The 25,150-nt window shown below is 69.2% G+C and overlaps 2 protein-coding genes across 5 annotated transcripts in view; one reads left to right on the top strand and one right to left on the bottom strand.

Annotated features, from left to right (window-relative positions):
• Positions 1–1,312: 1,312 nt before the first annotated feature.
• On the top strand, positions 1,313–3,903 carry ELFN1 (extracellular leucine rich repeat and fibronectin type III domain containing 1). The gene has a single exon (XM_028528413.2). The coding sequence runs from the start codon at positions 1,336–1,338 to the stop codon at positions 3,763–3,765; it is 2,430 nt and encodes an 809-aa protein (XP_028384214.1). The 5' UTR covers positions 1,313–1,335; the 3' UTR covers positions 3,766–3,903.
• Positions 3,904–21,701: 17,798 nt separating this feature from the next.
• MAD1L1 (mitotic arrest deficient 1 like 1) overlaps positions 21,702–25,150 on the bottom strand; it is a 106,276-nt gene continuing 102,827 nt past the window's right edge. For all 4 annotated transcript variants that reach the window (XM_036014633.1, XM_028527810.2, XM_036014632.1 and 1 more), the window contains one exon: positions 21,702–21,881. In XM_036014633.1, the coding sequence (XP_035870526.1) occupies positions 21,723–21,881 (159 nt within the window). In that variant the 3' untranslated portion in view covers positions 21,702–21,722. The remainder of the gene's footprint in view (positions 21,882–25,150) is intronic.

Genomic DNA, 25,150 nt, shown 5'->3' with positions numbered 1-25,150 from the left:
AGGGCCCGGGAGTGGCGGTGGGGGGGACGGGGGAGCCCTCACAGCCACTGCTGCCTGCGATGAGGGCTCTTGGGCCCTGTAATCCTCCTTAGCCTGACTTTGGGTTATTTTGAGCGAGAGATTAGAGGTGATTATGATCGGTGTCGCTGAGGCGCCACACTTCCTGGGCGGCGGGGCCTCTCCCGCACCCCACCCGAGGCCGGGGCGGGAGTCCGCCTCCAATCCACCGCCTGCCCACGCCCACCGGCTCTGCCCTCCGCGCCCGGGGATAGGAATCCCAGGTTGCCAGGGGGCTGGGCAGTTGCCAGCTGGGGAGGGAGGAGGGCACCGTCGGCTCCACAGAGCGCCCACCTGAGGGATCCCTCCCTCGTCTTTAAATCAGAGCCTGGCTCTCCCCGGGGGGCCAGATCACACCGTTCCCCCTGAAGTTTCCAGGGGGGAAATCCATGTCACATCAGACTCTGCTCCTGACGCCCCCGCCTCCCGCAGACCGGCAGCGGGAGGCGGCATCAGTGAAACGCACTCCCGGGCCGCCGGCCAGCCCGCGGAAGGCCACGCGGCCGCTGTAAATCCCCAGATTAACGAGCTGCGTGCACACCCTGGTCTGCCCGACCCACGGGAGGAGCACGCAGTGGGCCCGGGTGAGTCCCACAGCTGGGGTCCCCGCAGGCTCAGACGCCGCGTCTCCCTGATGATCACCCCGGCTGCTGCCTGGGGACCGGAGCCGCACAGTGGGGCCGCACTGCAGGAGGTCTCGTGCAGGGCCTCGCCGTCCCTGGCCTGACCTGTTTCCCCCCGGAGGGGAGTCTGGGGCTCGGAGGGTCTCTGGCAGCTCCGAGTGGGCACCCCACCGCAGGCAGAGCCGGGAGAGCCCCGGCCACGCCCCCAGAGGACAGAGACCTCTGTCTTCAGGGCGCAGCCTGTCACTCCTCAGCTGTGCAACTTCAGGGTTTACCAGGTGCAGCCGAGCTGGGTGCAGGGCCACAGGTGACCCCTGGGCCTGGGGACGCCAGCCGCCTCCTGACTGGCCCTCTCCTCTGTCTCCCCGCAGGGCCGACGGAGCTGGAGGCGCGGGGTGCGGCTGTCCAGGCACCCGGGCGGATGGAGACGGAGGCCGTGGTGGCGCAGGCGCACAGTGGCCGGACGACGACGAGCGGCGGCCGGCCGTGACTGGGGCGCTCGCTCCCAGCCCTGGCGGTGCAACCATGCGGCCTGGGACAGGACGCCGCTGAGACTGCGGGCCCCCTCCCTGCCTTCCCCCCGGGGGCTGCCGCCCAGCCCCCCACCCGGTCCCCCTGGGCAGACGCAGCGGGGTCTCCCGCCAGGGCGGTCCCCATGGCCCCCTGCCGCTGGAGCGCGCTGTGGCTGTGCGTGGCGGCGGCCACCCTGCTGCACGCGGGCGGCCTGGCCCGCGGCGACTGCTGGCTGATCGAGGGCGACAAGGGCTTCGTCTGGCTGGCCATCTGCAGCCAGAACCAGCCGCCGTACGAGGCCATCCCCCAGCACATCAACAGCACCATCGTGGACCTGCGGCTGAACGAGAACCGCATCCACAGCGTGCAGTACGCCGCGCTCAGCCGCTTCGGCAACCTGACGTACCTCAACCTCACCAAGAACGAGATCGCTTACATCGAGGACGGCGCCTTCGCGGGCCAGTTCAACCTGCAGGTGCTGCAGCTGGGCTACAACCGGCTGCGCAACCTCACGGAGGGCGCGCTGCGCGGGCTGGGCAAGCTGGAGTACCTGTACCTGCAGGCCAACCTCATCGAGGTGGTCACGCCCGGCGCCTTCTGGGAGTGCCCCAACATCGTCAACATCGACCTGTCCATGAACCGCATCCAGCGCCTGCACAGCGCCACCTTCGCCGGCCTGGCGCGGCTGTCCGCCTGCGAGCTCTACAGCAACCCCTTCTACTGCTCCTGCGAGCTGCTGGGCTTCCTGCGCTGGCTCGCCGCGTTCACCAACGCCACGCAGGCCTACGACCGCATGCAGTGCGAGGCGCCGCCGCCCTACGCCGGCTACTTCCTGCTGGGCCGCGGCCGGCACGGCCAGCGCAGCATCCTGGGCACGCTGCAGGCCGTGTGCACGCACGGCGACTACGTGGCCGAGCCCCGCCCCCCGCCCGAGCGCCCGCCCTCCCTGCCGCCGCCCGAGCCCAGCGAGGCGCCCTGCGCGGATGAAGACTGTTTCTCCGGCGACGGCACCACCCCGCTGGCAGCCCTGCCCACGCAGGCCACGCAGGCCGAGGTGCGCCCCCTCCTCAAGGTCAAGCAGCTGACGCAGAACGCGGCCACCCTCACGGTCCGGCTGCCCAGCCCGTTCACCCGCATGTACACGCTGGAGCGCTTCGACGCCGGCCGGCCGGCCACCGTCTCGCGGCTGACCAAGCCGCAGGAGGACATCCGCCTGACCGGCCTGCACGCGCTCACCAACTACACCTACTGCGTGGTGTCCGCCAGCTCGGGGCTGCTGCACAACCACACCTGCCTCACGCTCTGCCTGCCCAAGCCGCCCAGCCCGCCGGGGCCCGCGCCCAGCCCCTCCACCGCCACCCACTACATCATGACCGTGCTGGGCTGCCTCTTCGGCATGGTGCTGGTGCTGGGCGCCGTCTACTACTGCCTGCGCAAGCGGCGGCGCCAGCAGGAGAAGCACAAGACGGCGGCGGCCGCGGCGGCCGGCAGCCTGAAGAAGACCATCATCGAGCTCAAGTACGGGCCGGAGATGGAGGCGCCCGGCCTGGCCCCGCTGCCCCAGGGCCCGCTGCTGGGCCCCGAGGCCGTGACCCGCCTCCCGTTCCTGCCGGCGGCCGGCGGCGAGGCGCCGCCGTACAAGCTAGCGGAGAGCGAGACGCCCAAGGGCGGCAAGGGCGCCTACCTGGAGGTGCGCACCGGGGAGCCGGCCGAGCGCCCGGGCCCCGACAGCCAGAGCTCCGTGGCCGAGATCTCCACCATCGCCAAGGAGGTGGACAAAGTGAACCAGATCATCAACAACTGCATCGACGCCCTCAAGGCCGAGGCCGCCTCCTTCCCGGGCGGTAAGCCCGGGGCCGCGGCCGCCGCCGAGCCCCCGCTGGTGCTGCTGTCCGAGCCGCCGGCCGGCAAGCAGGGCTTCCTGGCGCCCGTGTACAAGGACGCCTTCGCCCGCGGCCTGCAGCGCCACCACAGCGCGGAGGCGGCCCCCGGGCCCCCGCGTCCCAGCACCTCGTCCAGCAGCTCCTCCCGCAGCCCCAGGGCCTTCTGCGCGGAGGCCCCCGGCGCACACAAGGCCGCCGCGGCCGAGGCCAAGTACATCGAGAAGAGCTCGCCCGCCGCCGACGCCATCCTCACGGTGACGCCCGCGGCCGCGGTGCTGCGGGCCGAGGCCGAGAAGGGCCGCCAGTACGGCGAGCACCGGCACTCGTACCCCGGCCCCCACCCCGCCGAGCCGCCCTCGCCGCCCGCGCCCCCGCCCCATGAGGGCCCGGGCGGCCGCAAGGCGTCCATCCTGGAGCCGCTGACCCGGCCGCGGCCCCGCGACCTGGCCTACGCGCCGCTGTCCCCGCAGTACCGCCACCTGAGCTACACCTCCAGCCCCGAGTACACCTGCAGGGCCTCCCTGGGCATCTGGGAGCGCCTGCGCCTGAGCCGCCGGCGGCACAAGGACGGCGAGGAGTTCGTGGCGGCCGGCCACGCGCTGCGCAAGAAGGTCCAGTTCGCCAAGGACGAGGACCTGCACGACATCCTGGACTACTGGAAGGGCGTGTCGGCCCAGCACAAGTCCTGAGCCCGCGGCCGTGCCCGCGGGCCGCCCACCGGACCAAAAAGGACACGAGGCCCCCCCGCGGGCCTTCGTGACCCAGAGACTCTCGCGCACCGCACACACGCTCTCGCGAACTCTGTCTCACACTCACACACACACACACGGACTCTGTCTCTCGCAGATTCTCACACACACGTTCTCACGAACTCTGTCACACACGGACTCATGAAGTCTGTTACACACATACACACACGCACACGGACTCTGAACTCTCACAGACACAGACACACACGGACTCTGAACTCGCTTACACACACGTTCTCACAAACTGTCTCTCTCACACATACACAGACTCACGAACTCTGTCTCTCACAGACAGACTCACACACACACACCCTCACACACACACTCTCAGACACCACACACGGGCTCTTGAACTCACACACAGACTCACAAACTCTGTCTCACATAGACTCATGGACTCAGACTCACAGACACACACACACACGGACTCAGACACATACACAGAGACACACACAGACACACAGACACACACACGTGTCGGCAGGTGAGGCGCGGGCCCCACGGAGAGAGCGGGGGATGGGGTGGAGGTGCCACCGACGGCGACAGCAGCAGGTGGACCGGCTGGGGGACACCGCCCTGGCGTGAGCGGCCTGTCCGCACACGTGGGCACACGCCGCGCGCACACTGCGAGCGCGCGCACACGCACACACACACACGCACACACACACATACACACACACACAAGGGACTTCGGAAAACTGTGTCTTAGGGATGGGGGTGGGGGAGGGGAACTTTCTTTTTCAGTATTTTCCTGTTTTGACTCTTCTCTGCCTTCTTTTCCTCTCTCTCTCTCTCTCTCTCTCGCTCCTTCCTTTTTAAAAAAGATGTAATAAAACTGAAGTTCTCTCGAAAAGACGACGCAGGGCGCTCGGGGAGCGAGGCCCCGGCCCCCGCGTGGTCTCCGCCGTGGTCTCTGCCGCCGCCTCCCGTGGACTGTGCAGTCGTCCCTCCGCCGCCACCGGCGGGGGCCACCGAGGAGCAGCGTGACGCGGGCGGCCGGGCGGCCTCTGGACGTGCTGGGGCCTCGGGGTGGGGGTGCCTGCGGACGCGGGGCGGCTGGCGCGGGCGGTGGGTGCCGAGTGCCGTCGGCCCGGTGTACAGAAGAAATCTCTCTATATTTGCAACGTTTGCTGTAAAACGAGAAAGAAAAAAAGACTATGTCTACTAAAAAAAGTTCTGCAAAGGAAAAACCCATGGGCTGTGTGCGCGGAGTTTTCACTGTGGGGTCCGGGGGTGGTTCGGGGTCTCCCTGGGGTGGGGCTGGGGTTGCGGGGCCACCACGGAGACCCTGTCCGGAGAGAACAGGAGTGACCCCGGGGTGCCCAGAGCCCGTGGGGGAAGCGGGAGGGCCCAGGGTCGCCCCATGGCCAGGTGTGTGCAGGCTGCAGCTGAGGGCGTGCATGGGAGTGTGGTGCTGGGGATGTGGGCGTGGATGGTGCGGGCTGTGAGTGAGCGGGTGGGCGTGAGAGGCTGGGGGGGGGCCCGCCCCCAGGAAAGTGCCCTGACGGCCCCCACCCCGAGGTCCTCTGGGTGCTGGGGCCCTGAGCCAGGCCCCCCTGCGGCCCCCCCCCCCCCCAGCCAGCGGGCGTGCGGGTGTCCAGTGAGCCGGTGGGTGGAGGGGCCCGGAGCCTCCAGAGACGACGGCCCCCACACCAGCCCAGACCAAGTCCCCTCGGTGGCTCCTGCACTTGGAGCTGCCAAAGCCACAGGGTCCCCTTGTCCCGCCCGGGAGCTGGAGCCAGGCCGTGAGGTGGGCAGGTCCCGGGGGCCACCGTCTGCTGGGCCAGCCCACCTCCCACGTCCGCGTCCCGCCGACAGCCCGGGCCGCCCTCCGGAGCTGCCTGCCCACCAACTGCCCCCCATGCCGGGGGCCCCCCCACCCAGGCAAACCCCTCCCCGTTTAAGTTTCCCGTGAAGACCAGTGACGCCTGCGTGGGCGGGGCTGGGGCTCCGAGGCCACAGGAGCCGGAGACCCCGGAACAGGGGCGCAGGACAGGGGCGGTGGCAGCAGGGTCTGGGATGCGGGGTCACTGCCGCCGGCCCGGCGGGGGCGGGGGCGGGGTGGAAGCGGCCCAGACCAGCAGTCCGCGTTGCATACCCCCGGCGACGGGGCGCTCAGCACACCCCTCAGCAGCGGTTCCCAGTGTCCGCACCCTCCCAAGGCCGAGAGGAGACCTGGTTCCCCAGGGCCTGGCCACGACTCCCTGGGGCTGGGGGCCATGTGGCACTGAGCAGGGGCTGTCCCCACTCTGGGTGGCCGGCCCAGGTGACCACTTTAAGGACCTGTGTGCAGGGGGCCTTTATGTGGGCGCACGACCTGGGGACTCTCACCAGCCCCCCTTGACGGGGCCCCTGGACACCACACGCCCTGCCCAGCCCTGCTTGACCGGACAGGCCCCTGGTGCCCCCAGCTCCACGCTTCCTCCACCTCCACCTGCATCTCTACCTCGGGGTGCCGGAGGGCAGTGCAGGGTGGGGCGGGGTGGGGCTGGGAGGCAAGTCTGTGAGCAGGACTGAGGGGCAGGGGGAGGAGGCAGGGCCCTGGCTGCTGGGTGGGGGCCCAGAGAGGGCTGGCCTCACCCACCCAAAGTCACTCGGTCCACGGCCGAGGTCCCGGCCAGGCCACCCCGCCCGCTGCCCCCCTGCTGCTGAGGTGACGGGGCTGGCTAGTTAGAGGGGCACAGGTGGGCAGGCAGGCCAGGTGTGTGAGGGACATGGCACCACCGGGAGCACAGCCACCAGGCAGGGTGTGAAGGGACAGGCCGGGGCTCGGAGAGGGACCCGGACGAAGGGGAGCAGGTGGGGTCCCGAGCGGCCAAGAATGCCTTTCCAGAAGCCCAGCCCTCCCTGGACACTAACTGCCCAACGCCAGGCCAGTCCTGGGGGCACAAACACATATGAGGGGTATCCCCCAAAACCAGAATTCTCTTCCGGAGGGTGGGGCCCTTGTCGTACAGGCTTCCCCGCTAGGCGAGTGTTCTAGGGACACGTGTGGATCAGTGTGCCAGCTGGTGTTGTGGTGAGAGGCTGCACCTGCTTCAGTGGGGTTTTTTTTCTTTTGAAGACTCAGTGTTTGCCCGTGCGTGACGGGTGAGCGTGCTTGCCCACACTCGCTGAGTGTTCAGCCGTTTTTCACCAAAACGACACGCCCCCCACGCCCCGCACCCCATCTCGCCCCGAGCGACTGGGTTTGTTTCCCGGGGTGCACGGAGTCCTCCGAGGGAGACTCTGTGCCGTGCGGAAGAGATGAGACGGAGCGGCAGAAGTGCCGACGGCGAGGAGATCAAGGAGCTCACACGCCGCTCTGAGCCGCGGAGAGAGCACCTCCGAGGCGCGCCGCGTGCGGCTCGGAGCGCTTTGAAGGCGGCTGAAGCCTGAACGTGTGAGAACAAGCACACGGCGTTTCATGAATAAATTCCAGGGTTTCTGGGGCCCTCTCGGCGCCGCGTCCTTGCCCGGGGGAAGTCACCGTGGCGCTGACGGCAGAGGACACTCGCAGGGGCAGACCGCACCCTCGCCGGACGCCCGCCACCCCTCCCCCGGAGTTCTGGGCCCTGGGCGCTGAGGCGGGTGCCCCGCTGCGGGGTGGGGGTGCGGGGGGCGCAGGGGGCGCAGGGGGCCCAGGGCCGGGCGGGAACGGCCCGGGAGCAGAGGTGTGAGTCTGCGAAGGGAGGCTGTGGTGGGGAAGGAGGGGTGGGGGCTGCGAAGGTGGGGGCTGGCACCCTCGTGGGCTGGGCCTGGAGCTCCGAGTGCGGGACGGACGGTGCTGACCGAGAGGGCGCGGCCCTGCGGCTGCGCTCGGTCCACAGCGTGGACGCACGCCAGGCTCCGCCACTGACAACTACCTGGCCGGCCCAAGTCACTGACCTCTGCCCCGCCTGCAGCACAGCGGCCACTGGGGGGCGCGTGGCCCCCGGGGCCACGGTGGTTGGACATCGGTGCTCACTGGCCCCATAACGGCCCACCCCACACTGGTCACTGCCACCCGCAGGCCTCGGGTGGCCAGCAACAGGCCCCGTGGCCACATCTGCCGACAGTCCACTCCCGGAGTGGCCCCCTCGAGGGGGACGGGCACCCCACCCACAGGGGCAAAGGGCGCGGACACGGGAGGGTGGTGGTCAGTGCCGTCTGACCCCAGGGGCCGTGTGCGGGCCGGGCCCACGGGGACCACAGAGCATGGACCACGGACGACACCCCGACGGGGGTCCCTGAGGTCTCACCCTCCGCCCACGCGCCCACCCATCCTGCTTCTGGCCACCCCTCTGCCCACACATGGGTCCATCCGTCCGTCCCATGCACAGTCTCGAACCTGCCCCCTCCCTGAAGGGCCTGTCAGTCGTCGTCCGACAGGGAGGGGGGGCCTCCCCCAGAGGGACCGTTTCCGGGGAGAAGGTGTGGGGGGCCCCCAGGGACCAGGGCCACCGGAGGGGCCGCGGGGAGGACAGCCGGCCCGGGCGACAGCACCCCTCTCCCTGTCTCCCTCCGTCTCCGGGGGGCACCCCCCCACGCTGAATGGCCAGAAACCCACGGGGCACAGGCCCGTTCTCATGGGACCCTGGGGGGACCGAGGGTGCGGGGGTGGGGGGCGGGGGACAAGGGAGAGGTGGGTGTGCAGGGGGGGGCGCTGGGGGGCTCGGAGGAGGGGCTGTCCCCTCCCTTTCGGAGTCGGGGGACCTCGGGGAGGCCAGCCCTCGAGACCGGGAAGGACAGACCGGAGCGGACACGGCACAGACGGGAGGCCGGGGGTCTCCCACGAGGGGGCGCAGGGACAAGACCCCCGGCCCCAGCCCAGGGTCACGCGGCCGGCCGCGCAGCGGAAAGAAATCAGAGCCGTGCCGTGGGCGGTGGGGGGCACGGATGGCATTTCATGAAATAATAACTTGTATTGATTTTCCCATCTCAGAAGCAACCCTTTCATGAAACTCGCTTCAGAAAACAGCTCGGCATGAGGGAGAAACGAGGAGCCGCTCGCCGGGAGCCCAGCTCGCACTCGGGGGTCTGCCCCCCCCCGGGGGGGCGGGGGGAGCGGCTGGGTTCTCCGGCGCGGGGGGAACCACAGAGAGCAGAGGAAAGGAGGGAACAGGGGATCATGTTAACCCCCAAAATGAGCAAGACGAAACCTCACAAAAAGAGCTTAAAGAGACGGAGAGAAGAGTGATTCCACCAAGGACGAGTTCAAAATAACAGCACGCAGCCGTGCACCCAGCTCAGGAGGGGACCGGGTGAGCCACGCGAGAACTGCGTGAGCCGGCGGAGAGCACGAGAGGCGACGACCACCCGGGAGACGCGGAGCGAGCAGCAGGCTGAGGCGGGGACACAGGGGCGCCGCGGCGGAGCGGGCAGAGCAGAGGAACATGACGGGGCGGCAGGGCCCCCCCGAACCCTGAGGAGCAGCGGAGCCGTGGGGGGGCCAAGGCAGCGGCCGGCTGGCGGGCCGCCTCCGCCTCCCGGAGTCTCAGCCCCAGGGGGCGGGCGAAGGGGCCGGGAGGGAGGCGAAATCTTTATTTGAAGACATAAAAGGCTGGAAACTCCCGAATCTGGGGAAGAAACCCGACCTCCAGGAATTCCGGAGAGTTCCAGATAAGAGGAGCCCAGAGAGACTCACCCCGAGACTCGGCGATTGGAATGTCAGAAGTTGCAGACAGGGAGAGGATGTCAGAACAGTTTGTCACGTGCGGGGGACCCTCCTAAGACCAGGAGCAGCCTTTTCTGGGGGGGAGCTCTGCAGGCGGGGGGGGGGGGGGGGGGGGTGTGGCAAGACACGCTCCAAGCATCAGAAGACAAAGACGCCCCAATCGACACCCCTCCTCCTGGTGACACTCATTCGGTGTTGATGGGGAGGGAGGGTTCCCCCCCCCCAAGTAAAAGCTGAAGTGCTCCCCACCGCCAGGCCGGCCTCACCACAGATACTGACGGCCCTTCTTCGGCCGAGGGAAAGGCCGGTCGTCAGCAGGGACACACGGAGGGGTACGTCTCACCGGTGAAGGCAACTGTGTCCACACTCCAGTCACTGAGCGGGCGGGCTCGAGGGCCTCGAGGGCACGGAACCGGACCTGGTCCCAGGCAGAGACGGGAACTCAGGCGGGTGCAGAGCGGACGGCGGGCGCCTGGGGCCGCCAGCGGGTCCACGAGGAAAAGGACCCGGCAGACGGGCAGCATCAACATGGACGTTCACACAGGAGCCCCCCCCCACCGTCAGGAAACAGGGCAAACCTCAAACCAGCCCCCCCCCCCCCACGCCTCAGGGGGCCGGGATGAGAAAGGACAAGCGACATCCGAAGGGAACGGAGGGAATGACGAACCTCAGAGCAGAAGTAAGGGAAACGGAGGCTGAAACGGCCACGGAAAAGTCCATGGAACTAGGAGCCGGCTTTTTGAAAAGATGAACAGCATCCACCAACCTCTAGCGAGCTCACCGAGGAGACAAGACAGGGAGCTCAAATGAAACCAGAAGTGAAAGCAACGCCACAGCCGACACCCCGGAAATACAGCCGTATGCCGGCGGCCGAGCCCAGAGAAGGGGTGCCCTTCTGGACACGACCCCGTACCCAGGCTGAGCCCCGAAGAAGCAGGAAGCCGGGACGGCTGGACTGCTCGTGGGGAGCCCGGGACCGGGGCCAGAGCCCCCGACACACACACACACACACACACACACACACACACGAGTCCGGGCCCAGATGCCCGCCCTGGTGCGCTCCACCCGACACCCAGGGACGGGTCCACGCGGCTCTTCTCAGACTCTCCCCAGCACAGAAGGGGCGGGGGCTCTCCTACCGCTGTTTCACCAGGCCGGTGTTACCCAGACACCGAGGGCAGACGAGGGAGCCACGAGACAAGGAAACTCCAGGCCCACATCCCTGGTGAACATGGACGCAGAAACCTTCAACAAAATTCCAGCAGACTGAATTCAAGGAGGCATTGAAAGGAATATACAGTCCCGGCTGGTGTGGCTCAGTGGATTGGGTGCCAGACTACGAACCAAAGGGTCGCAGGTTCGGTTCCCAGTCAGGGCACACGCCTGGGTCGCTGGCCAGGTGCCCTGTAGGGGGCGCATGAGAGGTAGCCGCACACTGATGTTTCTCTCCCTCTCTCTCTCCCTCTCTTCGCCTCTCTCTAAAAATAAATAAACCTTTGGCTGGGAACTAGAAAAATAGTAAAAATAAAGGGACCACACAGCACAGTGAAGTGGGATTCACCCCAGGCATGCAAGGACGGCTCAACACCCACACGCCAGTGTGACTGCACACCCACACGCAGGGGACAGACACCACGTGACCATCCCAACGGATGCCGAAAAGGCGTCCTGCGAAACCCAGCGTCCCCGTGGGAGCACTCGGTGAGACGGCACGGGGGGAATGTCTCTCAGCGTCCTACGACCACACGCCACACAGCCCGCGGCGGCCGCCACACTCAACGCTGAGGCGCCGGAGACCCTCCCCCCGAGATCAGGAGCAGGACAGCGACGCCCACGCTCACCGCTGCCACTCAGCCAGCGCCACGGGCCCCGGGTCCTGACCACGGGGACCACCGTGACCACAGTGACCACGGTGACCACCGCGACCAGAGAGAGATAAAAGGCGTCCGGGTCGCACAGGAAGAAGGAAAACTGTCTCGATTTGCAGACGACGTGATGTCATACCATGGAAAACCCTAAAACCTCCCTCGAGGAACCGCCGGAGCAGATGAATTTGGCCGAGTCGAAGGGTCCCAGATCCATCCACAAAAGTGCCGTCACATTTCTCAGCACATGACGGACACTCGGGAGCAGGAACTGGGAAACTCCCGCTTACGACTGACTGCACTGGGAAGGACAAAACCTCGGGACAAATCTAACCGCGGCGGTGAGAGGCCGGCCGGCCCCCCGAAAACCAGGGGGGTGCCGGTGAGCCGCCCCCAGGCCTGGTCACGGGGCTCAGGCTCCGCGGCGCCGCCTCCACGCCCCACGCGCCGGGGGCCAGAGCACAGCAGGAGGGGCCGTCTTTCCGTTCCTGTCCCGTCCCACACAGGCAACACCCGGAGGTCGGAGGCCAGCGGGCCTGGCTCTGGAGGAGGAGCCTCAGGACCCGTTTCCCACAAGGCCGTTCAGCACCTGACAACCACCCCCCCACCCCACGTCCACTGGCCCAAAACGCCGCCCCCAGGCCGCTCCCCCCACTGCCCTGCCCGTCTCTCCCTCGCGGGTGTGTGGTCCCCCCACCCCCCCAGACTGGGCTGCCGCGGTAACCGGGGACGCGCCCAGTGTCTGGAGGGACAGCCCCCCCGCCCCCCCGTGTCTCCTGTTGTGTCTTCCATGTTCTTGGCTGCTCCCACACACACCCCCGCGGACGGGCACGGGGACCAGCGAGCCGCGTTCCAGAAGCCGTGCTGGGCTTTTGTGCGGAGCTGCCTTCCATTCGCAGGCGAACTTGGAGGAAAATGACATCTTTTCAACAGTCGGTCCTCCGACGCGGACACCGTGTAACTCTCCCCTTCTGTCCGCGGTCTCTCTCCGCAGGACCCCCCGCACGCGCCCCTCGGTCGGCGTCTGACGCCCTCGCCACCGCCACCAAGCCCGGGTCCCTCTCCGGCCCAAGACTGGCTCCGGAGAGGGCCTTCGAACCCTAAGTCGACGAGAGAACGCCCACCGACTACCCGCTCCCGGGCACCGCAGTTCGGGAGGCCAGGCCACAGCACGCATGTTGACTTTTCACTGTTTCCAGGTATGTCCGGTCTTCCCGAGTGCTACGCAGAGCTCACAGGTACATGCCTGCCTGAACGCACAGTGACCAGGCCTCGGCCGTCTCCTGCATGGACCCTACCGCTGGCGGCCCGCCGGTTTCCCCCGTCCTCACCAGGCGCCCCCGAGGCCGAGCCTGTGACTCCCCAGCTTTCTGCTCTGCTTGCCCCCACACCAGGGCGCAGGTGGGGCAGGTGGCGCAGGTGGGGCCGGGGGGCGTCACCCAGGTGCACACGGAGCCTCTGCAGCTGACCGGACGCCCTTTCGTGCCCCCCCACCTGCAACATGGCTGACCTGCTGGTACTGAACCCCACCCCCATCCCACCCCACACAGACGCCTGGTTCTGGGGCCCCTGCCTGCAGTGCCCGGGGCACCTGCTCTGGAACCCCACACTCTCGGCCACCCCGGCCCTGCCCGCTGCTCCCTGTGGGGCCTGGCCTCGTGCTCCCGAGTCCGGGGGGTCCCCCCGCCGCCGTCTCCTCCCCCTCTTCTCGGACGCTTTCTCGTCCCCACCGGGAAACCACTCTTGATGTGCGGCCTCGCCGCTTCCATCGCCCCGCGGGTTCCGCGGGATCCAGACCAGAACTTGAAAAATAAGAGCCAATTAACCCCGAAGCAGGAAGAGAGAGACAAGAAGAGCAGAAACGAGTGAAGCTGGAGAAAAACAACAGGAAAAAAAATCAATGAAACCAAAACCTGGTTCCTTGAAAAGGTCAGTAACGTTAATAAATCTCCGGCCGGGCTTAAAGAGGCGGCGGCGACTGGCGAACCGGCAGCATCCCGTGTGAGCTCCGGCCGCCCCCAGGACACGGCGTGAGGACACGTGCTCAGGGTTCTGTGGCCGAGGGGACCAGGCCCCGCAGGCGAGGGCCCACCAAGGCTCCCTCGAGGAGGAAGGGGGGAACGGCTGGCTGCTCCTCCGTCTGTTGGGGAAACGAGGTCCAGGCTGCAAAACGCTACCGAGACAGAGCTCCAGGCCCTGAGGCCTCCCTGGCAAGTTCCACCTCGGATTCCAGGAGGACGTGGCCCTGTGGCTGCGCAGCCCCCCGGAGCAGGACGGTGGGGGGGCCACACCGTGAGGCATCGAGACCCCGGCGCTGGCGCCGACAGAGCTGGGACCAGGAAATTTCAGAAAGCGCCTCATCACCAGAGACCCCCAAGCCCTTTCTCAAAACCCAGCTCATTGGCCCCGGCTGGGGCGGCTCAGTGGCCTGAGCGTCGGCCTATGACCTCAAAGGGTCCCCGGTTCCATTCCCAGTTGGGGCACCCGCCTGGGCTGCGGGCCAGGTCCCCGGCGGTTGGGGGCACACGAGAGGCAACCACACACTGATGCTTCTCTCCCTCTCTCCCTCCCTTCCCCTCTGTCTTAAACAACAACAACAACAACAAACCCCTAAAAAACAAAACCCAAACCCCAGTGTGCCAAGCCTGAGAGGGGAGGGCGCTGTGACCGGGCGGGTGTGGCCGAGGGGCCCGGCCCCAGCAAGGAGAGGCCGGTCCGGCGTAGAGACCTCACACAGCGCGGAGCTGAGCGGCCGGGCGATGGCCTCCGTGGGTGCGGAGAAGCAGGGGCATCGGCCGTTCGCCTGCAGCAGCGCCTGCGGTCAGGCCGTGGGGTGGGGGGGCGGGGGGGGGGGGAGGAGGGACTCAGACGCCCCGGGTCCAGGGTGGATGCTGGCCCCCGCCTGAAAACAAGGCCAGACCCCTGGGGCCGGCTCCCGGGACGTGAAGGAGAGGGAGCGTGAGCACAGGGGACCCCGGAGGGACGCCAGGGCTGGCCACGAACCGAGCGAGCGCCACAGACACCTCCCTGCAGGCGCGGCCAGGGTCACGGGGTGGGTCACCGGGTGGGAGCCGAGAGACGCCCGCCCACACACCCTGCTCACCCCAGGGCGGGGGCGGGGGGGTCAGAGGGCAGGCGGCTCCCGTCCCCGGTCTGGGTGACAGTGTCATCAGGGACGAAGTGACACAAGACGCAACCTGAGGCGGGTCCCAGAACCAGGAAGCTTCTAGAAGGAAATACAGGGTAACCGTGGGCTCCCCAGATCCTAAACACAGGCAGAAGGAACCGTCACCAAGGGAGGAATTGGGCCTCACTACAACCGGAGACTTTGCTCGTCTGGAGACGTGATTACAAACGAGTCAGTCCGCCAGCCCGCAGCCGGGCGGGACTCACCCGAAGACGGGAGGGGCCACAGACGCGCGAGCAGGACCCGGTGAGGCCGCCCACCCTGCAGGCGGGAGAAAGGCGAGTTGGGGGGGTGGGGTTCCTTCCTGCAGACGGCGCCGACTCACCGGAGGGAAGAGCAGCGTCAAGCGCGGAGGAGCCGGGGGCCCCCAGACGCAGGCCCAGCAGCTTCCCACGGGGGACCGGGGCGCGCAGCCCCAGGACACGCCGCACGCAGCGCACCGCTCTGCTCCGCCCCTAACCGCCCTCACCTGGGCCTCGCCTGCGGGCGGGAGGGACTCCAGCGGCCACACCTGCGTGCCGAGCCCCCACCTCCGAGGGGCACGGGCTGTGTCACAGGGTTGTGGCCGGGGTCCTGGATGCCCAGGGAACCCCGGTTGCACCTGCAGAGGCCCCCCCCCCCCGGGGACGTGGCCGGGCTGGTCTGCCCCCATGGAAACGGGGGCCCCTGCTGTGCAGTGCCGGGGACTGGGGGGGCGGGGCACACGGGCCTGTTGGGGAACCGGGCACCGGAGGCCACCTCCATGTCCGTGCCCCGACCCGCCCCCCAGGGGACTCTGTAGCGCTGACAAGGGTGACGAGCTGAACTGTCTGGGAAACACGGTGACCGTGAGGGGGCGCCCACGGCCGCGAGTGGGCGCCGTGGGTCGACTGGGTCTCCCTGAAGCTGGAAACCAGGCGGGCCGCCCCGTGTGGAGGCAGCCGGGACCGTGCGGGGGACGGGGGGGCTCCCTCTGGGGTGACGGCAGCGTCCCCTCTGCTGCCGGGGCCGGGGGCACACGCGTGCCGGTTTGTCACTGAAGACACGGGCACTCTGTTCATACATGTCGCTCTAGAGGCCGTGAGCTCCGGCGGGGGAGCAGGCGGTGGTCCCGGGGTCGAGGCGCCCACAGACCGCCCTGGGAGGGGGCCAGACGGCGGCGGACATACGCAGTCCGACGTGGTTCGCGCCCAGGTCGACCCCCGGGGAAACCTCGGGTGTGCACGGCCGCCCGCGTCCGGTGTGGTGGCTGCGGGGTGCCGGCGTCTGACGTGCCCGTGTGGGGGCCGCGCCCTGTGTCCACGTGGGTCCACATCCCCCAGGGCGGACAGCGCAGGATGCAGGAGCCGCGGAAGAGGCCGCTTGCCCCGCCCCCAGACGGCCGGGAAGGCGTCACCTGTCCGTCTCCCTGCCGGGGGAGCGAGGCGCGAGGTGCCGAGAAAGCCCTTCCCTGAGCAGCGAGGTCCCCTGGGTCCCCGCCCGGCGCTGTCCCCCTTGCAGTTGCTGATTGAGATTCCTCCCACGCCATCGACGGGGGCGGCCACGCGGCCGCAGGAAGCACACAGGCCCGAGGGGCCTGCTTATCCTCCGCCGTGATTTATGGCGGCGGGGCGGGAAGCGCTCGGGGAGCGGCCGGCTGAGCAAAGCCGCCTCGGCAATTAGCCGTTCGGGCGGAAAAAGCGAAATTGGATTTCTGTCTCCACCATAAATAAAACCTCCTGGACGAGGAGGCATCCGCTTCAGAGTCCACGTGCTGGGGTTTACAGCGGGCCCGGCGTCCAGGCCCACGCAGCACCTGCCGTGGCCTGTGTCCACGTGACCACGTGGTCGCTGGGCGAGGGACGCAGCGCGAGAACGACGTCACCGGGAGACGACTCCACCTGTGAGCCCACCCCCTGGGAGGAGACACCTGCAGAGGAATGGGGGGGACCCAGACGCGCCACCCGCAGGAAAATGGACACGAGGGACAGGCAGCTCGCGGGTGGGATGAGGTGACAGACAGCAGGAATGGCCACAAGGAGCCGCCAGGGAGGCCCGGAGTTGCTGGCCTAGGGGACCGTGGGACAGCCCGGGTTGGGGGCCGTGTGGCTGCCTGTTGGCGCATGCACCCCGGCCCGGGTGCTCCGCGCACGAATAGGCTTTGCCCCGCGAGCAGGGCGCGGGCAGACGCCCACCCAGCCGCTCTGTGCCGGGTTCGGTCCCAGGGGAATGCTGGCTGGAGCCCCGCGAGCCACGGCGCGTCCCCCGCACTTCGCTGTCGGTAGCAAAATCTAGAAACAGCCCGAGTGCGCGCACCCGACCCGACGGTGCGTGGGCGAGGCGCGTTCGGCTGGCCCGCACGACAGAAGCTCGCACCCTGCGAGGAAGAGTGACGGCCACGCAGAGCGCACGGGACCCTCAGACACGTCGCGCTGGGGGAACCGCGTGGACGGGAGGAGACGGTCCGACGCCGCAGACCGCACCGTGCGCAGGTCGTGCGTGCGGGCCACCGACGTCGAGGCGAGCGAGCACGCAGCTTGGGACGCGCCCATGCCGGCGTGGGGACGGGGAGGCGGGTCCGCGGGGCGCGCTGCGACTGTGACCGTTGACGTTACCGCTGCGTGTCACGCACGCACCGCCGCGCCCGGGCGTCGCGGAACGGCCTGGCGCTCCGGGCCCCTCCATGGAGAGGCTCGCAGAGACGTGGGGACGCTGATCCCCTTGGCGACGTCAGCTGGCCCCGCCCCCTGCAGTTTGCTCCTCCCTCAGTGCCGCCCCCGTGTCCTTGGAGACCGAGGGCGGGCGTCCCCGCGGGCTCCGTGGGCCTGGGGGCTCTTCCTCTCCCCGGAACCCACGAAGTAGGCGGGGACCCAGGCCCAGGTCCCCCATCCCGACTCCGCCCTCTGCTCGTACGGCCTCGTTCTTGCTTCCGGGGGCGAGGGGGCTGCTTTCCAGCCCGAGGCTCGAGCACCCGTCAGGTCGGGGTCTGCCTGGCGCGGGGCGGTCACACCCGGGCCGCCTCTCGCCCAGCGGGCGGTCTCCTCCCGCGGGGAGCACGGGGCGCCCCACCCCGTGCCCCTGCCACCCGTCACCCTGTGCATCCGGACAGCGCCCCCACCTGGAGCTCCTGCCACCGGCCCCACGTCCCCCGCGTCTGCTCCGGGCCCACGGCCTCCCCCTGCCATCTCCCGCGCCGTCGTGTTTTCCTTGGATGTCGCTGTCGCCGCCCCCCCAGATCCTGGCTCACAAAACTGGAAACCAGCCTCCGGGGCGCCGTGCCGGTGGGCAGTGGGAGGGGCTTGCGCGTGGGGCCGGGTCCCCGCAGCCCTGGGGGGGGGAGGCCACGCCCACCAGCGCAGCAGACGCGCCCCCGGGCGTCGGAGCTCGCAGCCGGGCAGCACCGCGAGGGCGCCCCAGGCTGTCCCGGGCGAGCCTCCCGGGCAGGCCGCCGTTGGTCGCGGGCTCCGCGATCTCGGGCGGGCTCTGGCGCGCAGCGGAAGCTCGCCGTTGTTTGTGCGCCGTCTCGTGATCCATTCGCTAATTTCCCAGATCCATTAAGCATATTTTCCTAAATATTTAAACACTTGCACAGTTAATGAATCCCAACTAAAAAAATTAGCCAATAACGTTTTCCAGATATTTAGATATTGATTATAAACTTGAGTCAAATGCTTCTAAATGTTTAATTAAAATCACAAGCTGAGCACATCAGATTTGCTTAAATGGTGTCAAACGCCATTAGGAGCAGAAAGCCGGCAGCCGTGGGCCGAGCCCCCCCGCAGGGCATGTGCAGAGCAGAGCCCCCCCCCACCGGACCGTGCTTGGGGTGGGCCTTGAGGAGGAGGGGAAGGTAGGCCAGGTCACAGGATGAGGGTCTGACCCCCAAGAGAGGACAACAGCACAGCAGAGCCCCCTCGGCCGTGGGGACGCGCCAGCCAGGAAGCGCCCAGCAGAAATCACACCCGGCGGCCCCTGGCTGGGGCAGTCCGGCCTCCGGAGCCACAGACCAGTGTCCGCCTGGGCCGCCCGGTCCGAGGAGTTTCACTGGGACAGCCGGCAGCTCGATTATCGCGGGACAGATGGAAGTGGGGGCCCTGGGGACTCCGGGGGCCGCAAGGACGCGGTGGTGGGGACACCGTCGTGGCTCGGGTCAGGAGGTGGGGCCCTGTGTCTGCAGGGAGCAGCGGCCAGGAGGACAGGGCCCCAGCTGCTCACGCTGAGGCACCACCGGTCTGCTCCGGGGTCGGCAGGGCTTCTCCGAGACCTGGGCCCCTCACCCCGTCCGAGGGACCGGCCCCCAGCGGATGAATCTTCCAGAAACAGCAGACCGGACCGGAGCCCGGGCCGGACTCACATGCCTCAGATGCCCGTGGCAGGGACAGGCGCCTGCGGGGCTCGCGGGTGGAGTCCTGGGGTCAGTCACAGAAGCCGACACTGACCCCCGCTGCTCCCCGCTGCTCCCCACTCTCACCTCCCAGCTGCCTTCCGCCCGCCCGCCGACCTCCCCGACCTCCCTGAGGCCCTCGGCCTCTCGGTCGGGCCGTTTGGGGCCGTCGCTCACCCAATGGCTGAGCCTGGGGCCAGAACGGGCACCTCTGGGGCGGGCAGCTGGTCTTGTTGGCACCTCCGCTGCGTCCTGTCGGCTGACCCCCGACCCCTGACCCCCAGCCACGTGCCGGCTGTGGAGACACCGGGGCCGCGTCCCCGCCAGCCCCGAGAGGGTGCTGTGCACACACGCCAACGTGCCAGCCCGGAACACTGCGCCCCAGGCGCCCCGCCCACGGCGGGGGCGGCCTTCCCAGCTGCAGCTCCCACCCCATCCACCGCCGGGAGGGCTCTGTGAGCGGGTGGGGGGTCACTTGGCTGCAGGCCGGTGGCCTCCACGCGTCCTGGCCCTCCAGTTCTGGGCTCCCCCAGGGCAGAGGCGACGGCGCCAGGAAGTCATCGAGGTGAAGGGACGAACGGCCCAACACGGGGCGGAGGGGCCAGGCGCCCAGTGGGCACTCCCGTTGCCGGGCCACACCGGTGGGCACAGATGACCCAAACAGGTGCCAGGGGTGGGATCTTCTGGGGAAACGGCAATACTCTGAAACGGGGGGGCAGGTGCCGGCCCCACCGGACAGGCCTGGGAGGGAGCAGCGGGCCCAGTGGAGACTCGAGGGTGTGGGGCCCCCCACGGGCATGCACACACACACACACACACACACACACGTGCACACACACGTGCACACAGGGAGGGGTCCTGAGGAGGAGGGCCGAGCACACCGTCTGCAGGTGACGGGCTGGTGAGAGAGTTTCGTTTCCTTCGGAGACTTTTCCCTGCCCTCCCCACATAGCGGACAGGGCCTGGACACGGATGTTATGTAAGAGAAACGAACTCCCCACGTTGGTTTCCAGGCGAAAACGCCGGCGCCACCTCCTGTCGGGTGCTGCAGGAGTCACGGCGAGGGCCTGGGGCCCGGGGCCTTCGGGGTCACGGGGCCGCCGGGGAGGGGCGGGAGCTGGGCGTCCCCGCCCCCGGCTCTGGGCTGTGCTTGTGCCCCACCCCCAGGCTCAGCCTGGCTCCGAAGGGGTTAAGATGCACCACCGATGCAAATCAGATGTAATTAATCCTTTTCATCAGCTGCAAATATACCTTCTGAACCCTATTAAAAACATGAATATGCAAATGCAGACCTTTTTAAATTCTCATTTTCAAGGACTTGGCATTGGGGTTTGATTAGTGAATTCCGTTAACAGCCTGTAAACCTGGCGCAAAATTTAATTTCCATTTTAGGTTTGGAGAAAAAGAGGCGAAACAAGGGGCGGGCGTCGGTAATTGAGCTAATTACCTGGTTACACTGAAGAGGCGGCCCGAGGAGCCCGCACAGGGCCAGGCTGCTCACCAGGGCCCCCGCGGTCCGCCCGTTTCCCGGATGTGCACACTGAGGCCCCAGCGGGTGGACAGCGTGGCCGTGGTCCGGGCAGCGCCGGCCCTGCAGGAGCCCCGGCGCCCAGCAGGCTGCTCCCCCCAACCCGAAGAACCTCTGTCCCCGGGACGTCGCTCCCGATTCCTGGCCCTGCGGCCGTGGGAGCTCGGCTGCCAGCACCCCGAACACGACCCCGGGCTTGGGAGGCTCCGCGCCAAAGAGGGCTTACCGATTCCACGTGGGAACCGAGTTTCAGGCAGACCGGGTCAAGGAAAACATGAAAATTGATTTCACCTGTTTCTTCTTAGCGTGCCTGCTCAGGAATCTCAGGGGTCCACTGTGGTCCCCGTGCATCTGGGGGACGGCCACGTGCACCCGTAGCCCCGAGAGCTGTCCCGCCCACGTGCCAGGACCCCCCTGCCCCCGGCCAGCTGGAGGGTAAGCGCTGGGCCCCCTGGACACGCCTTCCCCCAGCGGCTGGCCTCCGCTGCCCCGTGGGGCCCAGAAGGGCTGCAGCCCGACCCCCTGGCCCCCGCACAGGTCTGGGGCTCCGTTGGAGCGCAGGGAGAGCTCTGCGGGCCTGGAGTCCCAGGCCCCTGCCCACCTCCAGAACACCTCTGGGACCAGAGCGGCCCTGCCCTCGGGGCAGCCGTCCCCCAAGTCAGAGCGAGGCCCCCTGGTGTCGCCTGGCCGCCTGTGAGGAGGCCCTGGCGTCAAGCAGGAGGTCCTCGGTCCTGAGGGCACTGAATGGGGAACAGGCCGGGGTCGTGGGGTCGACGGCCTCCCCGAGGTGTCTGGGTTCCGGGAGATCCCCCCGCACTGCGAGGGCCCAGCCAGCTCTTGCTCCCGGTGCCCGGAGCCGCAGGGGGAGGGGCGTGGGTCCAGGTGGCGGGTGGGGCGGGGCGGGGCCGGGCGGCGGGTCCCAGAGCAAGCGTGCGGGCTCTGTGGGCAGACTCGGGAGTGCGCACGCTCCGTGACCTCCGCCCCGACCGGTGGCTCCAGGGCCGTCTCCACCTCTCCCCTCCTCTCCTGTGTGAGGACCGTCCCCTGGGGCCAGGCCCAGCCCAGCGGGGCAGCCGGGCAGCTCGGGGGACCCCACACACACACACACACACACACACACGCAGCGAGCAGGCGGTGGCCAAGAAGGAACTTTATTTCGCAGGAGCCAGAGGCTCCACCGGCGCCCACCAACCTGCCCACCAGGCTCCACGAGGCTGGGCCCCAGCGGCGGGTGGCGGGTGCCGCGTGTGGGGCGGCAGGAGGGGCCGGTGCAGCCGTGCAGGTGTGGCCGGGCCCGGGCCTCCTGCCGCCTGGGCGGGGGTGGCCGGTCGGCACCGAGGCTAGGCCAGGGTCTGGCGGCTGAAGAGGTCGAGGGTGAGGGCGCTGAGGAAGGCGGGGATGCTGTCCTGCCGCAGCAGGTGCAGCTCGATGAGCTCCGGCACCGTCCGCGAGAACTCCGTCTCCAGCAGCTGCATCGTGGCGCCCGAGGGCCCCGTGGCCTGCGGGGGGGGGGGGGGGGGGGAGACAGGGTTAGCTCGCTGGGGACCCGGCACGTCTCCCACGGGCCCCTCTGCCGGCGGGCCGGGGTGCCCCCTCACAGCCGGGCACACAGCACTTCAGACCGAAGCAGGGGAGCCACGCTGACCTCCCCCCGGAAACCCTCCCACCCTCCCATCTCTGCCTCCTGCTCTCAGTCTGGGTCCCCCAAACGGCCGGGGGGCTGGTGCTCCTCAGCGGGGCGGGGTGGGGCGGGCGCTGTGGTGCGCACAGGGTGACGGGCGCTCCACTGTCCACTCAGCCCACCCACACGGAGGCAGACCTGGGGTCCGGGACCGGCGCTCCCACCCTGTCTGAGGGTCCTGTCCCCACGCGGCCGGGCCGCCCCGTCACCAGCCGTGCCGCTGTGAGAGGCTGGCCATCCGTCTCTGCTCGGCAGGCTGCCACAGGCAGAGCACCACCCGGCCCCGGTCCCTCGTACATCACTCTAATTAGGGCTGCTCGCTTAGAGCCAGGGTGCAGCTGTTTAAGAGCAAATTGCCCGGTAAGGCGTGTTGGCCGAGGCTGGGCACGCAGGGGCTCCCCGCGTCTTCGCTTCCCCTGCCCCGGTGTCTGCAAGTGACATGCCGCGGGGGGCCTGCAGGCGCCTGGGGGGCCGAGACGCGCAGGCCCAGTGGGGACGCCCCACCCGTCGCTGGCTGGCACCACCCAGACCCCGCCCGGCCCCGCCCTGGGCCCCCGCTCCCGACACCCCAGGGTGCGCCCCAGGAGCGGCTGCGAGTGAGGAGGGCCACGCACAGAGACGCTGGGGGCACTGTGGGCGGGGAACGCCCCGGTGGCAAGGCAGAGGCCTCGGGCCCCCCTCAGTGACGTGCGTGGGTGGCCCCGCCCAGGGCTCCCACGATGCTGGCTCCTGGGGGCGTGGACAGGCAGTCCTCCCCTCGCGGGCGTGGGGGACCCGATGGGAAGGATGGCCCTGGGTGATGCCCCTTCCTCAGGGGCAGCTCAGGGGCAGCAAGGCCCCAGGAGGGCAGAGATAAGACCCCTCCCTCGGGTGCTCCCTCGTTGTGGGGCCGCTGGGGTTTGCAGGTTCAAGGTGCCCGCCGCCGAGGGCAGGGCCGGGTCGCTGAGTTTCCTCTCCCCTGGCCGGCCTCGGTGACCGCCCGCCACCCGCACGGCGTCTGCCAGAGCCTCGCAGCCCCGAGATCGGGGGTGGGGGCAGGCGCTGCACTGTCCTCTTTCCTGCTGGTGCAGACCCCTGGGCCTCCCCGTCAGCCAGGGCGAGGGACCCCTGGCTGTGGGGGGACGCCCCACACCCCTCTGTCAGCCTTCCTCCCAGCACACCCCCAGCCCCCGGGGTTGGTGGGCAGCCGGAGGCGCCACGCATGCCCCTCGCTCCTCGAGGGCCCGGGCGGCGGAGCCTCCTTTGGGCGGCCCTCCCCCTCGGCGCGGCTCAGCGTCCCTCCCCGCCCGCGACGCCTCGTCACCCCAGAGGCCGGGCCGGGGGGCTCCCCCAAAGCCCCTCCCGACACCAGGCCCCACAGGGCACCTGGTGCACCGTGCGTCCCTCGGGGCAGCGGGTGCAGGCGAGGCCACGCTCCCTGGTCCCCGGTGCCCGGCACGGGTGGGCCCGGGGGGGGCGGATGCTGCCGCGCGGCAAACAGGCACAGAGACCCACGGCAAGTGGGTCAGGCCGGCTTGGCCGCCGGCCGAGAGCGGCAACAGAGGCGTGTCCAGCGCGGGAAATAGCTCCCCAATTACTCCTGCTAATTGTGCCGGGAACAACGACCAAATGCGGCGTGCTCTGATTACGCCCCGGCGTGGTCGGAATCCGCCGCCCCGGCTGGGGGTGACCTTCCCCCGAGCGGCTGGCGGGGGGCCAGGCCGGGCGCCCCGACAGTCGCAGGCCAGTCTCGGCCCGCGTGCTCATCATCGCCCCATTCATGCAGCGCCGCGAGCTCCCCGTGCTCCAGATCCACTCGCAGCTGCTGCGCGGGCTCCCGGGGCGGGCTGTGCGCGCGGGGCGGCCGCTTCCGGGGAGCCTTGCCAGTCCCAGGTGGGCGCCGGCGCCGACGGCTCGCCCGGTGGCCCAGGCCTGGCGGTGGAGAGGCCCGTGCCGGGAAGTAGAGGCTGCCGGGAGCCCTGGGCAGAGGAAGGTCGGGGGGTGGACGAGGAGTGGACGAGGGACACGCCCATGGGCCCCGCCGGCCTGGCCGGAGGCTGCCCCTCCAGCCCTCCACGGGCAGAGGGCCCTGCCCGCAGAGCCAGGGCGGCCCCGAGGACCCGGGCCCCCGAGGCCCCCCCCCCAGGCCAGGCCCGCCGCCCGAAGCAGTTTTCTGAGGGTGCTGCTCCCAGGGCAACAGAACCGCCCAGAGAGCCCGTGGCTGCAGCCAGAGCCCTGTGACCCGCCCCCCCCCCACCCAGAGAGCCCGTGGCTGCAGCCAGAGCCCTGTGACCCGCGCCCCCCCCCCCCCCATCCCGCGTCTCCTCATCCCGCGCGACGGCCGGCTCGCCCTGTCGCCGCCCTGAGCCGGCCTCCTCACCGCAGTCGGGACAGTGTCTGTGTTCCCGCCCCGGAGCGCCCGGCAGGCTGCTGGCCACGGGGGAGGGGCGGGGGCAGGCCTGCCTGCTCGCCCGGAACCGCCAGAGACACGAGACACGGCCCACGGGGCTCCAGGGAGCACAGGGCCCTGGGGTGCCCCTCGGGCCCCTCGAGAGACTCGGGGGCAGAGCGGGCGGACCCTCTGGGCTGGGAGACCAAGGCGGCCAGAGGGCCCAGGCCAGAGTGCCCGGAGGGGAGCTAGGCGTAGTGAGGGGACCGAGCCGAGGGGCCCGTGTCCTCCGCTGCGCACTAGCCGGCACTCTGGTGGGGAGACCCCCGGGAGCAGGAGGGACACCCACGGGGCTGCAGCCCACGCTGCCACAGCACTCGACGCCTCGCGGTGGGGAGCAGGGCCGGTCCCCACCAGCCACGCCGGGTCAGGAGCAGGAGGGTCTCCCTCGGTGACGGCCGTGTCACCTCGCCTCAGCGGCGCTCTGGCCCTGCCCCAAGCGCCCAGCGAAGGTCTGGAAGCATCCCACCGTCCCTAGCAAGCACCGCACCTCCGAACACGGCTCAGGAACAGCCACAGGAGAGGAAAGCATCCTGCCCCCACCCAGGTGGCGCTCACCACACGTGGAGTCCGTCAGAGGGGACGGGCCCGCAGCAAAGCAGGACCACAGCGAGGAGAAGAGCCGGGCAGCTGAGGCCGACAGGACCCGCTGGCAGTGG

This window comes from Phyllostomus discolor, chromosome 13 (genome assembly GCF_004126475.2).
Source record: "Phyllostomus discolor isolate MPI-MPIP mPhyDis1 chromosome 13, mPhyDis1.pri.v3, whole genome shotgun sequence".
Classification (NCBI taxonomy): domain Eukaryota; kingdom Metazoa; phylum Chordata; class Mammalia; order Chiroptera; family Phyllostomidae; genus Phyllostomus; species Phyllostomus discolor.
Note: the sequence above shows the minus strand (reverse complement) of the source record. Positions and strands in the feature narration are given on the sequence as shown.